At 40.8% G+C, this 17,559-nt stretch overlaps 1 protein-coding gene across 2 annotated transcripts in view; it reads left to right on the top strand.

Moving 5' to 3' along the window:
* SFMBT2 (Scm like with four mbt domains 2) overlaps positions 1-17,559 on the top strand; it is a 154,499-nt gene that overhangs the window by 119,595 nt on the left and 17,345 nt on the right. For both annotated transcript variants that reach the window (XM_075208590.1, XM_075208589.1), the window contains 2 exons: positions 5,684-5,760; positions 6,191-6,330. In XM_075208590.1, coding sequence (XP_075064691.1) covers positions 5,684-5,760; positions 6,191-6,330 — 217 coding nt within the window. The remainder of the gene's footprint in view (positions 1-5,683; positions 5,761-6,190; positions 6,331-17,559) is intronic.

The raw sequence follows: 17,559 nt of genomic DNA, 5'->3' as shown, positions 1-17,559 counted from the left end.
ATATCCAGTGTTCACTAAATATTTGGCTCTGAAAGACAACGTTGCTCGGCAATCCGTCAGGTGGGCATTCCAAGAGGAGGAGTCGGGGCAGACCGAGGGGGTGCACACATGTTCCAAAATCCTGTTATTCTGAGTGTTATTCTGAGAGGTAACAGTGAAGGTCACCTCTGCTCTGTTTTTGGAGCAGAACTGTATTTTATGTAATAACTAAATATTATACGTGGCATCGTTCTTCTACAAGAAGAACTTAGCACAGAACCATATCTATCAAACGTAAGTTGTTAGACAGTGAAAACAACTATCTTCAGTTGCTATGTTTTAGTGCATGGTTAGTAAATTAACCCGAGTATATTTAAAACAATAATGAATTCCACAGATTGTTATGTAAAATCATAACAATGGAGCCAGATTGCTACTAAATTGTAGTTAACTGACACAAATTGAAGTGTCCAAGCTGTTACTATGGTGAAAATGAACAGATTGCAAGCAAAGACTGTGGTAACAAATTCGCCTTTTACATTGTCTGGTTTTCTGCTGTAAAGTGAATTCACACAATAGGGATCATTTATAATGAAAAAAACGTTTTACATGTTTTAGGTCAACGTTTGTGTGTTTGTGACTAAGGTGACATCTATGTGAAGGACGATACTCATTGAACACCCCCAGATCACTGCACAACACAGCGGGCAAAGTGAACTGTGTTCTCTTCTTGTTCGGAAGCCCCATACCCAAAATCTTTTGTGTTATCTTGCAACATTACTAGGAAAAATCCTAATAGTAGCTAAGTCTTTTAATACTGGAATTAGTGGAGACTTATTTGAGGCTTCATATTGCACAAAAATAAGGTGGAGGTAGTTTAGTAGGTAGCGAGGAGCGAAATGTTCAAAACCATTCCTTAGAATATTCTCCTCCTTGTGCATTTGGACATAGTGGGATTTGATCTAAACAGACCACTATAAGTTTTTAAGCCACTCATATTCTTAAGCTGCCTTGAGTGGCTATTTTAATCAATGCGCATTATTCTTGTGACATGTGTTATTGTTCTGGTACCTCTAGGTAGTTAAAAACAAAATGTATTGAATACCTGACAGTCAGAGAACTCCAAAATTCCTCTTCCCCCACAGGCGAAAGGTCTCATTTACTAACGCTGCATTTAATTACAAGGTTTAAACTGAACCACAGGAACCAATCAGCAATTAACTTTTATATGTCTAGTGCAAGATAAACAATGAAAACAATTTTCTGATTGGTTGCTATGGCTTAGTGCAAATTTTGCTCCTAATAACAATATTAGCAAATTAGCCCTAGAGCCAGGTCATGCCACCTTTATTTGATTTGTGATTGTAGACCCAAATTTATATTTCTTTTGCAAATAAAAGTCTCTCCAGGGAGAGATTTTTAAAATGAAATAATAAAATGTCAAATAATGAGGAAAAAAGTTTGAACCACTCATTGGTCAATAAAAAGAGTACAATGACTTCCATAAACAACTGACTCAATATCCTGAAGAGACACAATTTACAAAACATATAGTGTTTGCGTTTGTTATAAACTGCACAAAAATCGTCTCTCCTTTTTTCTGAAGTCAACAAGGAATGATCTAAAGATACGTGTGGTGATAACTACGGCTGTAGGTTTACTCTGCTCTACTAGACCAAGAGCTAGATTTACTAAACTGCGGGTTTGAAAAAGTGGAGATGTTGCCTACAGCAACCATTCAGATTCTAGCTATCATTATGTAGACTGTACTAAATAAATTAAAGCTAGAATACGATTGGTTGCTATAGGCAACATCTCCACTTTTTCAAACCCGCAGTTTAGTAAATATACCCCCAAATTCTGTAGGATATGTACAACACCTATGTGAAATATAAAATCTCAAAAGAATGCACAGAAGACAAAAAAAATATTAAGCAATTAATGTTACCTGTCAATAATATAGCATTTATTTTACCTTGGAAAAACAATCATTTGTCTGTCCTTAATGTCTACTGTACATAATGGACATTTTTACAGTTGCTCCTGATTGCAAACACATGTTATAGAATGCGTACAATACTGACATCACTAGGACTCAAGACTTAGACTAGCCCTATAGTTGGTACAAGAAATACGGCAGACAAACATGTAACTTTGAGACAGCCAGTGCTACATTCGGACGTGGCTGCATGCGCTCGAGCTTGACACACTGTAAATTGACTATAGGCAATTGCCCCTTCCCCGCCCTATTCACTCCCTGAAATCATAGGCGGCGGCCAGGGCTGTGTTCACGGCCGTATGTCCCAGTTCTAGGCATGCGCAGAGTGATTTTGCATACGGTATGCTCAAAATCGGTAGATACGTGCCTAAATGACTCAGGCACATAATGTATAGTGTATTTCCATTTGCATCCCCAGTGCCTTTTTCATTAGACTAGACATCAATATGGCGAAACCCATAAAGCAGATTTCCGTCCATTACATGCAACATTAAAAAGCAAATATAACTTTTCAGAGTGGAATTAGTGTTTTGTTGCTGATTTTATTGGTGCTTTTACTGATGCTGTAAAACTAAAAAATTGAATTGAAAGCGGATTATGATTCCCTGGCAATATTGTTTTTTATTTAGTCAACTTGGCATACTTGGTATTAAACAGGCTATAAAAGCTATTCAAGTAAATGCATCATTAATGTCTGAATTTAGTGTTATGGCCGTGAGATTATGTAGAGAGTCTGCAAAACAGGCCTTTTGGTGTGCTTTCTATTTAGATGAGCCCTACAATTTTTTTTTAGAACTGTTATCATAATTATTGTAATTAAATTGTACTGTGTCTTTTTAAAATTAAATAAACTGAAATGGCACACAGACATTTCTGTAGGCATCTGCCTGATTGTAGCACAAATGAATTAGACTCTTAAATACCTTCTTGTTCTTTATATCATGTCTGTGGCACAGAGCCCTTAAGTGAGGATATATTTCGGGGATGGGGTGTAGAAAAGTAAAACTTTTCCAAACCCCAATTTAAAATGCATCTTTTTGTGTAGTTTTCAAACTGGGGGATTTATCAAAGTAAAAAACGCACATCGACTGGTAAATCGCAAACCACAGTGCCAGTTTTGTGAAATGGGATTCCCTGAAATTACGCAGTGTACCAAGTGGCGGTTTGCAAAGCTGCATTGTAAACAGCACAAAAAGATGCTCATTGTTTTTAGATGTGGTTGGCGAGATGTGAAGTCATCATAAAGAAGTTAACTTGCAACAGGCTTATGGGACGCACAAAGTTAGCCTCTTAAAATGTTCCTCGTATGTTACAGTTAGGCTGGGTACACACTACAATGTTTTCAGCAGATTATTGGGCCAATCAAACGATAAACGACCGTTATATCATGAGCAAATGGTTTTTGCATGATGTTTGGCTTGCTAACCAGCCGTTTTGCATCTTTTAAATCCGTCACACATTAGATGTGATGCAAACTGCAGATTAATAAATGCTATGGGTTGTTTGAAAACCACATACAATTGAAGGAAGCTTTAAATTGCAAAAAATCCCACTGTGGTATCTTAACCTTGGCCCCTTTGAGACTACCCTTATCACTCTAACCAATACAAACAAATTGTCCACTTTTATCAAGTCATGAAATGTAGAAAAGCATTGGCGATGGCTCAGTGTTAAAGTGCTGACTGTATAAACACAAACAGCAATAGATTTCACTTAGTGTTGACCTAAATTATCAGCCTCTCAACAACTCACATTATTTTCTCCCATGTTACTGTCATTACAATATTATTTATAATGTAAATATGTGCAGCATATTGTAAAATGTCCAGTGCCATTAAAGATCAGATGAAGAATTGTCTGGCAGAAATAAAAAATAATAATATTGTATTACTAAGTAAAATAATAACTGGTGTACAGAGTCTGGCCTTCTGTTGCAGTTTGTGTTTGTATATTCACCTTTCACTAATGGTCCAGAGCTATATTAAATGTTGGCTAGTCATAAATACAATTTAATAACAATTATAGCAGTAATAATAAGACAGAACATAGTAAATTGTAAATACAAATACTAATCTGCACTCACACTGCACTTGATTGTATTCACTAATCTAGTACAGTACATGTATACTGTGTTTTCAAGCTATTTTTATATGCAAACAAGTATCTCCATTAAAGGAGTTGTCACTTTTAAGAATATCCTTTACTTGGCATCTGTTTAAGTCGATTCACAGTGGGGAGCTCTATGACGAAGTGCACAGAATGTTCACCGAAAAACACCTTGGTTTGCACCTGTGCCCCTTAACAGTCCACAAATGGCAAAGGGGAATAATTTCATTCATAGCTAGCAGATAGGTCACTTTTCTATTGGATTTATGTTGGAATCTCTTTTTTGTCCTATTTGGTATACTCAGTTCAAGAAAGTTTTTTAATTGTTTTTATTTAGTAAAGTAGTGAATGATGGTTTATTCAATTGTTTATTCAATTGATGTTTATTTGAAAACATTATAGATTTGCTTATTTTTTTTAAACTGTTTTTGTTTAATGGGCAGAGGTCTTAGGGACCCTTGTCTATTATCCAATGACCACTCGCTTGCCCAATCTTGTTAAGTAACCGCACATCCCAATGGTGTCAGGAAGTGCCCTGGCACTTTTCAGCACTGCAGGCTCTTTCCATAAAGTCACAAGCCCTGAACTGACCCACCATGAGCTGTTTATTATAGCAGGGAGACCTGACACCCATGACCTTCCTGTTATAGTGGATAACATCCTAGGCTACCTGGCACTAGGATTAGTTGAGGATTTGGGGAGGGGGGTATACTGTGCTTTATTTATCTATTTTTATACAGTGCAGGGGAACTCTTTTTTCTTATAAGATATGAAAAGTCCCGATCTCTGCCAGCTCTGAGCTGGTGAACAACTCCATTCCTTTGAGCAGAGAGGGAGTGTCCACGCATGGCAGGGAATGTCTCTTTATCTCAGTACAGTTATTTTGCTCCACAAAATGAAACTTCTTTCCAGCAATGCTCTGCAATGCGAGACGCACTGGTGCACTTATTTTGTACTTTGCTTGGAATGCCTTCAATTCCCCCAACTCCTCCCAACTGCCTGTGCAAACTGCTGCACCCTCCACAGATTCAGTCCTCTTCCCACGTAAACCTATACGACCTGGTGGAAACCTAAGCACACAGCAGATGCACGGCTTTGTTTATACTGCTTAGTGGACATTTTACGCTTCATAAATGGCCTCCTGGGTGTTAGTGAATGACAATTGCTGAGACAGAATCCTGGCTACAGATGGACTGTTTGGGGTTTTTAAAAAAATTATATTATGAAAGTTGAATAAAATAGATGTTGAAAATCATAATGTGCAGGCGAAATTACCAAAATGAATGCAATTATAAGCAGAGGTGAGTGTAATAAAAGACAGACAATGTCCACTATTAGCCAGACACAAGAGAACACAATAGGAAAATGAAACTAAACAAGAACGGTGGCAGCGGGAATGAGATTGCCCAATCATTGGCGTTGATGTTTAGGCAGGGGCTGCTATTATGTTTGTGATCCAAAAAAACGAAATGTAGCCGTTCCTGCTTTTAGATTTTTTTTCTGTATCTTTACTATATTTCATGTAATGAAAGAGTAAGTAGTCAACACAAAAAATAACTGTTTTGTATTGATAACAATAACAATATTCTGTTTTAATAGATTACCATCCTCAGTGCCTGTGGAGAAAATACCTCAAGAACCCTGTCCATTCCCTCAGGCTGAAAGCTACTCAACAGGTATACTTATTTTGCTTACACTTGTTAGTATTTTATTTTTTCAACCTCATTGTCTATTATTTTCTTTTGACTCAATAGCAGGTTAAAAAAAAATTACATTTTATTATGTCATTGCTTTCAAATGCTTTGTTTCTTTGTTAGTTTATCCTTTATTTGTTTGATATCAATTATTTTGCTGTTAGCTACTATTAAAAAACCTTTAAACATGTTTCAGAATCATAATTGTGGATTCATTTTCCTTCCTTGTGTTTTTGTCTAGTATATTAAGGTGTTCATATGATGTGGGGTTTTTTTTTTTTTTTTTTTTAATAAACTTTTATGGTCGTCCTAATAGATTAATGCACTTTTTTTTATTTAGGATTAATCACAGTGCAGTAGTGATGTAAATGTTCACTGTATATTAGTTAATTATACTGCTTTTTTTGTCTAGGAACCACTAATGGAAAATATTGCTGCCCTCGACTCTTTATCAATCATCGTTGCTTTTCAGGACCGTATTTAAATAAAGGCCGGATAGCAGAACTACCTCAGTCAGTGGGTCCTGGGAAGTGCGTGTTGGTTCTTAAAGAGGTATGTAAACAGCATCCCATTAATAGTAATGACTAATACCACCTTCATTAAAACCAAGACCATTTTCACAGTTTAATAGTTTAGCATTTCTCAGGCGTTGTAGCTCATTTAAATATAAACAAAACGGGGTGCAAAGATTGGGTGCAAAAAGCTGCATGCTGAGTCCACTATGTTTGTATACATCAGATGGTTGAGCTACACTGTAAAGTTGTAGGATTGTTTGGGCCATTCTAAGAAAACAATACAAACAACTATGTTTTTTTCCCTAATTCAATACAATTCAGTACCATTGTTAATGACATGTGGCTTATAACTAGGGATGTGCACCGGCGACTTTTGAGGTCTCGTGTTTTGTGTTTTGGATCCGGATTTTCGTTATTTTTGAGGTTCGGATTTGTCTCGCAAAACACTTGACGAAAGGTCTCGGTTCGGATTTAAGGTATTGGATTCGGATTTTTTTTGAAAAAAACATAAAAAGTTTAAAAATCAAGTTTTTGGGCTTATTTTCACTCCTAGGCTATTATTAACCTCAATAACATTCAATAACAAGCATTTCCACTAATTTACAGTGTATTCTGAACACCTCACAATATAGTTATTAGTCCAAAACGTTGCAAAAAGGTATCTTTCTGGACTGCGTAGAGGAGTGGGTCACCACAATATCTTAAAAACCCTGAACTTTTATGATTCGCACCAATAAATGTACCTGGACTGCGTAGAGGAGTGGGTCACCACAATATATATAATAAGAAAACCATCAACTTGTTTGATTCGCACCAATAAATGTACCTGGACTGCGTAGAGGAGTGGGTCACCACAATATATTAAAAACCCTGAACTTTTATGAATCGCACCAATAAATGTACCTGGACTGCGTAGAGGAGTGGGTCACCACAATATATATAATAAGAAAACCATCAACTTGTTTGATTCGCACCAATAAATGTACCTGGACTGCGTAGAGGAGTGGGTCACCACAATATATTAAAAACCCTGAACTTTTATGAATCGCACCAATAAATGTACCTGGACTGCGTAGAGGAGTGGGTCACCACAATATATTAAAAACCCTGAACTTTTATGAATCGCACCAATAAATGTACCTGGACTGCGTAGAGGAGTGGGTCACCACAATATCTTAAAAACCCTGAACTTTTAAGAATCGCACCAATAAATGTACCTGGACTGCGTAGAGGAGTGGGTCACCACAATATATATAATAAGAAAACCATCAACTTGTTTGATTCGCACCAATAAATGTACCTGGACTGCGTAGAGGAGTGGGTCACCACAATATCTTAAAAACCCTGAACTTTTATGAATCGCACCAATAAATGTACCTGGACTGCGTAGAGGAGTGGGTCACCACAATATATATAATAAGAAAACCATCAACTTGTTTGATTCGCACCAATAAATGTACCTGGACTGCGTAGAGGAGTGGGTCACCACAATATATTAAAAACCCTGAACTTTTATGAATCGCACCAATAAATGTACCTGGACTGCGTAGAGGAGTGGGTCACCACAATATCTTAAAAACCCTGAACTTTTAAGAATCGCACCAATAAATGTACCTGGACTGCGTAGAGGAGTGGGTCACCACAATATATTAAAAACCCTGAACTTTTATGAATCGCACCAATAAATGTACCTGGACTGCGTAGAGGAGTGGGTCACCACAATATCTTAAAAACCCTGAACTTTTAAGAATCGCACCAATAAATGTACCTGGACTGCGTAGAGGAGTGGGTCACCACAATATATTAAAAACCCTGAACTTTTATGAATCGCACCAATAAATGTACCTGGACTGCGTAGAGGAGTGGGTCACCACAATATCTTAAAAACCCTGAACTTTTATGAATCGCACCAATAAATGTACCTGGACTGCGTAGAGGAGTGGGCACTGGGCACCACAATAAAATATATAAAAAACCTTCAACAGGTCTGCATTACACTACACATACGGCTGCTCCTCCATCCTCTCCATCATATACATGTTGGAGTTTTAGCGTGTGACAACCTCTTGTTTTTGATAATGTCAGTGCATTTTGAATATTTTTCAATTTGCCCCACACCACTGAATGTACTTTATCTATGATACGCATCTATCTATCTTGACTGCGTAGTGTGGTGGCCCCGGTACACAATTTGGTACCGAGGCCACAATATAATTAAAAAACCCTCCACGTGTCAGAATTCCACCAAACAAGTATCTGGACTGCGTAGTGGGGTGGCCCCGGTACCCAACTTGATACCGGGGCCACAATACCTCCTCCAAACATGCTACAGACAATTCGTCATTGAGATCCCATTAAGTATGTTAAAGACAGACAGGGTCCAAGTGTTATTAGTTGACTTTGTAAAAAAACTGTCCCTGTTGCACATAGTCATGCAATGAAGACTTACTTTTTCATTTAAAGGCACGATCTTTCAAGTGTAGTGTTTGTAAGTCTAAGTCATATTATACTTTTGGTAAAATTGGTTATTTTTGTTCCTCTTTATGTTAATTAATTAGTAATAGAATTAAAGTAGGAAATAGAATTAAATAGAATTAAAGTAGGAAATAGAGTGGTATAGAGTTGTAGTGTGGTATAGATAGAGTGGTCCACACAATATAATATTAAAACCCTCAACTGGTCTGAATTCCACCAAACAAGTATCTGGACTGCATAGTGGGGTGGCCCCGGTACCCAATTTGATACCGGGGCCACAATACCTCCTCAAAACATGCTCCAGACAATTCGTCATTGACAGACCCCAGACAGACAGGGTCGTAGTGTTATTGTTTGACTTTGTAAACCCAAAAAAATGTCCCTGTTGCACTTGCACATAGTCGTGCAATGAAGACTGACTTTTTCATTTAAAGGCACGATCTTTAAAGTGTCAGAAAGAGAGAGAAGACACAGGAGAGGAGAGTTGTAGCTGGGGACCTGGGGTGGAAGCTCCCAGGCTCCCCCAGCATTGCCTGGAAGTCTGAGCGTGGTGACTGAGCCAGGGCAAGGAATGTGTGCCCTGGATGAGGGGGAGAACTCCATGCCACTATAGTGAACCCAAGAGAGAGGGGGACACTGCACATGGAAGAGGCCCTGGAGTGAGGGCTGCTACAAGAGGCATGGTAGCTGTAGTGTCAGATCCTGAGGCTGAGAGTACACAGAGTGACGTGTCAGAGCACAGGAGACATTATCCCCGCAGAGGAGGGATGAGCTGCAGTTGAGAGGTCTGCTGTTGAAATAGGACATGCACACTTTAACAAACCAATCATTTCAGCGACAGGGCCTACCAAACAACTTTGACTGAAATGATTGGTTTGTTTGGGCCCCCACACCAAAAAAGCTATTCATCTCTCCCTGTACAGACTAAACAGGCTCTACTGAGGCAAGATGTCGTCCTCATCCTCAACCTCTGATTCCTCTCCCCCTACAGTGTGTACTTCCTCCTCATCACACATTATCAATTCGTCCCCGCTGGACTCCACAACCACAGGTCCCTCTGTAGTATCTGGAGGGCAGTGCTGTACTTCATTGAGGAATTGATTATTCATTTTTATAAACATCATTTTTTCAACGTTGTGAGGAAGCAACCTCCTTCGCCGCTCACTGACCAGGTTCCCCGCTGCACTAAAAACTCTTTCCGAGTACACACTGGAGGGGGGACAACTCAGGTAAAATAGAGCCAGTTTGTACAGGGGCTTCCAAACTGCCTTTTTTTCCTGCCAGTAACAATATGGACTGTCTGACATGTCTACTTGGATGGTGTCAGCAAAGTAATCATCCACAATTTTTTCTATTGTGACAGCATCCAATGCAGCGAGAGTAGACATGTCTGCAATGGTTGGCAGGTCCTTCAGTCCGGACCAGATGTTATCAGCATCCCCGCCAGTGCCTCTTTTGGGAAAACTGAGCTTTTTCCTCGCAGCCATAGATGTGGAAGAAAATGAGGGTGGAGCTGTTGGCATGTCACGGTCCTCTTCAGAGGACAATCTCCTGACCAGCAGGTCTTTGCACCGCTGTAGATTTGTGTCCGCCGGAAACAGAGACACAACATACGCTTTAAACCGAGGATCGAGCACGGTGGCCAGAATGTATTCCTCTGACTTTAAAAGAGTGACCACCCTCGGATCCTGGCAAAGCGTACGAAGGGCTACATCCACAAGAGCTACATGCTTGCTGTAATCGCAATGGCTTACCAGCTCCTCCCTCACTTTCTCCAGCTGCTTCTGCAACAGCCTGATCAGGGGAATGACCTGACTCAAGCTGGCAGTGTCGGAACTGACTTCTCGTGTGGCAAGTTCAAATGGCTGCAGAACCTTGCACAACACGGAAATCAGTCTCCACTGCGCTTGACTCAGGCGCATCCCCACTCCTTTGCCTATGTCGTAGGTGGCTGTGTAGGCCTGAATGGCCTTTTGCTGCTCCTCCATCCTCTGCAGCATATAGAGGGTGGAGTTCCAGCGCGTCACAACCTCTTGTTTGAGGTGATGGCAGGGCAGGTTCAAGCTTTTTTGATGTGCCTCTAGTCTGCGGTAGGCACTGGCTGAATGCCGAAAGTGTCCAGCAATTTTGCGGGCCACCGCAAGCATCTCCTGCACACCCCTGTCACTCTTGAGGTAATGCTGCACCACCAAATTAATGGTGTGGGCAAAACATGGGACGTGCTGGAAATTGCCCATATTTAATGCCCGCACAATGTTACTGGCATTGTCTGACACCACAAATCCCCATGAGAGTCTAAGTGGGGTAAGCCACTGGGAGATAATTTCCCTCATTTTCTCTAATATGTTGGCAGCGTTGTGCCTCTTATTAAAGCCTGTAATGCACAATGTTGCCTGCCTTTGCATGAGCAGCCATTTTGTAGATGCTGCTACTGATGCAGCTGTTGCTGTTGCTGCGGAAGGGGATGCATCTACCCAGTGGGCTGTCACAGTCATATAGTCCTTCGTTTGCCCAGAACCACTTGTCCACATGTCCGTGGTTAAGTGGACAGTGGGTACAACCGCATTTTTAAGAGCACTGAGGACACTTGATCGTACTTCTCTGTACATTTTTGGTATCGCCTGCCTAGTGAAGTGGAATCTCGAGGGGATTTGGTACCGGGGACACAATACCTCCATCAACCCTCTAAATCCCACTCCACTGATGGCGGACACCGGGCGCATGTCTAACACCAACATTGCAGTTACAGCCGCAGTTATACGCTTTGCAATAGGGTGACTACTATCGTATTTGGTGGTCATGGCAAACGACTGTTGGACGGTCAATTGTTTGGTGAAAGACTTAGCGGTCTTACGACTTCCCCTCTGGGAAGATGACCGACTAACAGCAGCAACAGCAGCAGTGGCAGTAGTAGGCGTACCGCTGCAGGATTCCTCGGATGAATCCCGTATTGAGGAGGACTCAGTCTGGCTGGTGACTTGGGCTGCAGGACTGAATCTGATGGAGATTGTGGAGGAAGTTGACGAGGAGGGTGTTGCTGGTGTGTATCCAACTGGACCACGGGATTTAGGTGTCCCTGTACCAATGAGGGTCCTAGCCCCAGTTCCTGAACTAACCACTGAACTATGAAGGTTATTCAGGTGACGTATAAGGGAGGATGTTCCTAGGTGGGCAAGATCCTTACCCCTGCTTATTTGAGCTTTACATAAGCTACATATTGCCATACATTGGTTGTCTGGATTTGGATAAAAATAACTCCAGACCGAAGAGGTGCATTTTTTGGTCTTCTGACCAGGCATGACGATGGGCTTTTTCATCCCATGGACATCAGCTGTTTCCCCCCCTGGTGCCTCATTTACAATAACCACATCACCATCCTCATCATCAAGTTCCTCCACAGCGCCAGCTACATCATCAATAGCCTCCTCCCGAGCCACCTCTTCCCGTACAGTGATGGGAAGGTCAGGCTTGACAACCACCAACACCCTTGGACTCGCCTTGGGGATTTGTGATAATTTCTCTTTAGAAGGCAGAGTTGTTTGCTGTTTTGTTGCTGACAGCATAACTCTCTTCAATTTTTTGTAGGGGGGGGGGAGGAGGAGGAGGGCTAAGATCCGTGGGTGAAGCTGAACCACTAGTCATGAACACGGGCCAGGGCCTAAGCCGTTCCTTGCCACTCCGTGTCGTAAATGGCATATTGGCAACTTTACGTTTCTCCTCAGATGATTTTAAGTTTCTCTTTTTGCTACTTTTTCTTAACTTGGGCTTTTTGGATTTTACATGCCCGGTACTACGAGATTGGGCATCGGGCTTGGAAGACGACGTTGATGGCATTTCATCGTCTATGTCATGACTAGTGGCAGCAGCTTCAGCATTAGGAGGAAGTGGGTCTTGATCTTTCCCTACTTTATCCTCCAAATTTTTGGTCTCCATTATATGTAGCACAAGATACTGCAGAATGTGTGAACTTGGTAATATTGCAGTACCAATGGACTTATAATGCTGGATTGGTTTTGCAAATTTGGTTATAATTATTATATATATATATTTTTTTTTTAATTTTTTATTTTTTTTTACTTTTTTTTTATTTTTTACAAACTTGGGAATAATGGGGAAATAACTATGCCCTTAGAAGCACAGAGCACAGGACACAGCACCACTGGACTGAACAGGACACGGCACAGGACCCAGCAGCACTACGGAACTCAGCAGGACAGAGCACAGGACACAGCACCACTGGACTGATACTGCAGAATGTGTAAACTTTGTAATATTGCAGTACCACTGGACTTTTACTGCTGAATGTGTGAACTTGGTAATATTGCAGTACCAATGGACTTATAATGCTGGATTGGTTTTGCAAATTTGGTTATAATTATTATATATATTTTTTTTTTTTTAATTTTTTATTTTTTTTTACTTTTTTTTTATTTTTTACAAACTTGGGAATAATGGGGAAATAACTATGCCCTTAGAAGCACAGAGCACAGGACACAGCACCACTGGACTGAACAGGACACGGCACAGGACCCAGCAGCACTACGGAACTCAGCAGGACAGAGCACAGGACACAGCACCACTGGACTGATACTGCAGAATGTGTAAACTTTGTAATATTGCAGTACCACTGGACTTTTACTGCTGAATGTGTGAACTTGGTAATATTGCAGTACCAATGGGCTTATACTGCAGGATTGGTTGTGAAAATTTTGTGGTAATTAAAAAATATTAAAGTAGTTTTTGGTATTTTATAAAAAAAACTTTTTTTTATTTTTTTAAACACAGGGGAATATTGGGGAAATAACTATGCCCTTAGAAGCACAGAGCACAGGACACAGCACCACTGGACTGAACAGGACACAGCACAGGACCCAGCAGCACCACTGACCTCAGAAGGACAGAGCACAGCACACAGCACCACTGGACTGATACTGCAGAACACAGCACAGCACAGCACAGCACAGCACAGCACAGCACAGCACTAAACAGCACAGAACTAAACAGCACAGAACTAAACAGCACAGAACTAAACAGCACAGAGGACCACCTAACACACCCTCCCTCTACCCTGATCAATGCCCGAGTGAAGATGGCGGCGACTAGCGGGGAATTTATAGGATCCGAGTATCGCGAGATCCGACAACGGGATTATGAGTCAGAGCCTCAGTTTCACTTTTGAATTTGGCGCCAATACCCGGATCTGTCTCGGATCCGACTCGGATCCGCAACGTTCGGGTGGGCTCGGATTTCAGAAATCCGAGCGCGCTCATCCCTACTTATAACAAACCCCAAATTGTTGTCATGAACTTAGGATCGGATGGGGCCACTTGCTGGTATTTTCGCAACTGGACAAGGAGGTGTGGAGTTTAACGCACCTCTGGTATTCACCAGGGACCCGTGCAAGGGAGTATGGACTTGGCTGCAAAGGTGTGCAGTTCTCCGAGACAGTCACCAGCGAAGTCGTAGGTGAAGTTAGAGCAGTGAAACGATCCGGGTCAGAACCAGCTGGGCAGAGAGGTACAAGGGATGTCCAGGATCAGGATAAGCCAGAAGTTAAAACAGAGAGCTCTGAATAAGCCCAAATCACAATCCAAAGGGAAGGCTAGGAAACAAGCCGAGTCTGGAGCCAAAAGTACACAAAACAGGGAAGCAGGTTACAGGTAAATGGAACAGGCATGAAGAACGCTGGATCTAGGTTTGACCTAATACTCTGGCACCCTAATGGTGCCAGACCCCCCTATTTATAGGGTGGAGAGAGGCCTGCTTGTCCAGAAGCGAATTCGGGCGGTCGGTACGTTGCAGACCATTGACAAGGGAAGCAAGAAGCGTCCTGTTGTTGCTTAGCGAACAGGACTCAGCGCCTGCCATGCATGCGCCCGCTATGTGCTGGACCAAAAAGAGAAGAAGCGTCCCGCTGCTAAACAATGGGACGCACCCGGCTGGAAGAGACAGGCGGCCGTCCCCAGCACACGCGGAAAGTGCAGGGACAGCCTCTGACATTTGTACTATACTGGTGCTTTTTCTCCATATATATCTAACTTATAAAGACTCTTCATTTCATAGTCTTTATAGATATCCTCCTGTGAGGCAGGTTTTCATCAGGATTTTACATATACATAAGCTCCTCCCACTTTATAATCTATCCTTCCAAAACATGCTATAACTTTCCAGATTTACTGCCCAGTTATGACTGTCATCCAGGCATGTCTCAGTGTTACCCACTATACCAGTTCATTTTGCTTGGAAGTCTTCCAGCATTTGTTACCATACATTTGATATTTTTATTGTCAAATTTATCAACTCCTTATTGCCTTTCTAATACCGCCACATTGCCCTTGATAATTCCCTGATCCCTGTCTACTATTGCACAGTGTTTCTTTCTCCAGCCTCCCAAGTTCCTAGTTTAAAATCTGCCTCTAGCTTTCTAACCATCTTCTCCCCCAGCATAGCTGAATTGTCCCATTTAAGTGCAGTTTGTCCCTACTGTAGATTGTACAGAGTAAAATCAGCTCAGTTCTCCAAAAATCCCAACACCTCTTGCAGAGGTGGAACTAGCGAGCTGTGGGCCCTGGTGAAGGGAGGAGGGAACAGGGGCCCCTGACTCTCTGCATCTCCCATATCTCCATGGGCCCCGGTGCACGGTCCCTGCTGCACCAATGGTAGTTTGCTTCTGCCCTCCTGCCTACACCAACTTCTCAGCCGCTTGTTGACCTTCGTAAACTCATGCTCTCCCAAGTGTACATGTAGTATTTTAGAAAATACTACTATGGGGGTTATCAAGAGATTTTAAAAAGAAAATAATAGTCTCAAATATACTAAATATTGAAAATGAGTGGACATCTCGGCATTATGTGTAACTATTATGAGACTACTTTAACTATTCATTGACTCACAAAACCCAAGTTCAATAATACTGTGATTATTAGTATTGTTACTTTGTTTAATCATACGATTTTCCTTTAATATACATGTTTTTGCATTACAATTGTGTAGATGAATGAAACTACCTTATCCTAAATAAAATTAAAATCATTACTAACTAAATACTAATTAATGCAAAACTTTACCCCCCCCCCCCTCCTTGTTTACCTAACCCAAACTCAGGTATACTTTATTAATATTTTTAAAATTGTAATACTTGAAACTAAAAATACTTATTATGGCCTTGCTTTAAGCCACATGCTTTTTTTTAATTTATTTTTTAAACATTATTTTATTGCGTTTTATTAACATCGATCTCCGCTGCTGCACTGTCGTGGTTTATTGCACAGCAACCACAGAAATACACGAATGTATATACACCAAAGACAAACAGGACAGATTGCGCTGCGGAGAATTTGTGTTGGTATAACTCAATAAAAGAACCTAGAGGATCCTCCCATTGCAATAAGAAACCAATTGAATAGTATTACATGAATAAATGTTTAATCACAGACAGAATAATCTAATAAATAATAAATATAATATCAATTGTAAACCTGTGTTTTTGCTAGGATCTGTACACTTTTTTGTTACGAATCTTCATCTCTTGCATGTTTAGGATGATCATTGTTTTGAAAGTGGGTGGAGATAGAACAGCCGGCAGCCAATCAAATCTTCAGAATGTTAACAGTATTACAGAGTAAAGCTGGGTACACACTACACTGTTTTCGTCCAATAATCGGCTCAAACAGCCGACATACGACCGCTCGTTCAAAAGTCGGGTCAGTGTGTGCAGTGACACGATGGTCGAAAGTCTGCCCAAATGGATGATTGTCGTCTCATTTGGTTGGTCGTACCGTTTAATATTTTCGTTCCAATCTCGTTTCCGCTGTGTAGTGTGTACAAACTTCCGACTGATCCACAACAGTGAGTACGAAATTACAGTCATTGCTCACGACAACATGGCTGTAAAAAGTCGCTAAAGGGACATCCGCTCTTCCCTTTATCGTTCTAAACAAGGTTAGTGTGTATGCAGTTCATGGGCCGAGCGATCGAAACATCGATCGCATGTAAAATCGCTTGGCATAAAAATTTGGTCGAAATTTCTGTAGTGTGTACCCAGCTTAAATCAGTGAATGTGCAGATTTAGTGGGGCAGTGATCTGCACACTGGTGTGATTGTATTAATGGTGACAGGGCTGGATGTGTCATGATGTGAGGAGGAGAATATAGGCAAGTAGGAAGCCACAGAGTGGGAGATAGATAGTGAAAGGAACAGGGTCTTCAGAAGCAGAGTAGTAAATTAAACGTAGAATTCAGTATAGTACTCTTAATGTTGTCTTGCCCCATAAATGAACCTGTTCTGATTTAACATCATATGAAAAATGATCGATATGTCATGCTAGCCAATTGTTCCAGATATTGTCCTGATGATTAATATCCTTCCTGTCCAATGCTGGCAGCCCCTCTCTAATGTCAGTGGTACCATTTCAAAGAAGAGGGAGGAGACTCATTAACTTATGGGATCACCTATTTTCCAGCTATATTGCACTATTCACTGTACTCTCCTGTTTTCATAATATTACTGTAGCACAAAATAATATATTAAAATGTACTAATCTACATGTTGCTACAGAAGTTTATTTCATTCTGGCTGCTGCAAACAACAATAAAATAAAATTACTTATGTTTCTCAGTGATTAGATGACATGTGATCTAAACAGCACGCAGATGTAATTGGCTTAGATTCACTTAGATTCACTAACCCACTAACTGAATATACCACTTTTTGCTTTTGTCATAGGATTCTCAGTGTGTCCTATGACATTAGAGGAAATTTGGTTATATTTCTTTCTCTTTTGTCTTTTTTA

The sequence above is a fragment of the Mixophyes fleayi genome, chromosome 4 (genome assembly GCF_038048845.1).
Source record: "Mixophyes fleayi isolate aMixFle1 chromosome 4, aMixFle1.hap1, whole genome shotgun sequence".
NCBI classification, from domain to species: domain Eukaryota; kingdom Metazoa; phylum Chordata; class Amphibia; order Anura; family Limnodynastidae; genus Mixophyes; species Mixophyes fleayi.
The sequence above is the reverse complement of the archived record's forward strand: the minus strand, read 5'-3'. Positions and strand labels throughout refer to the sequence as shown.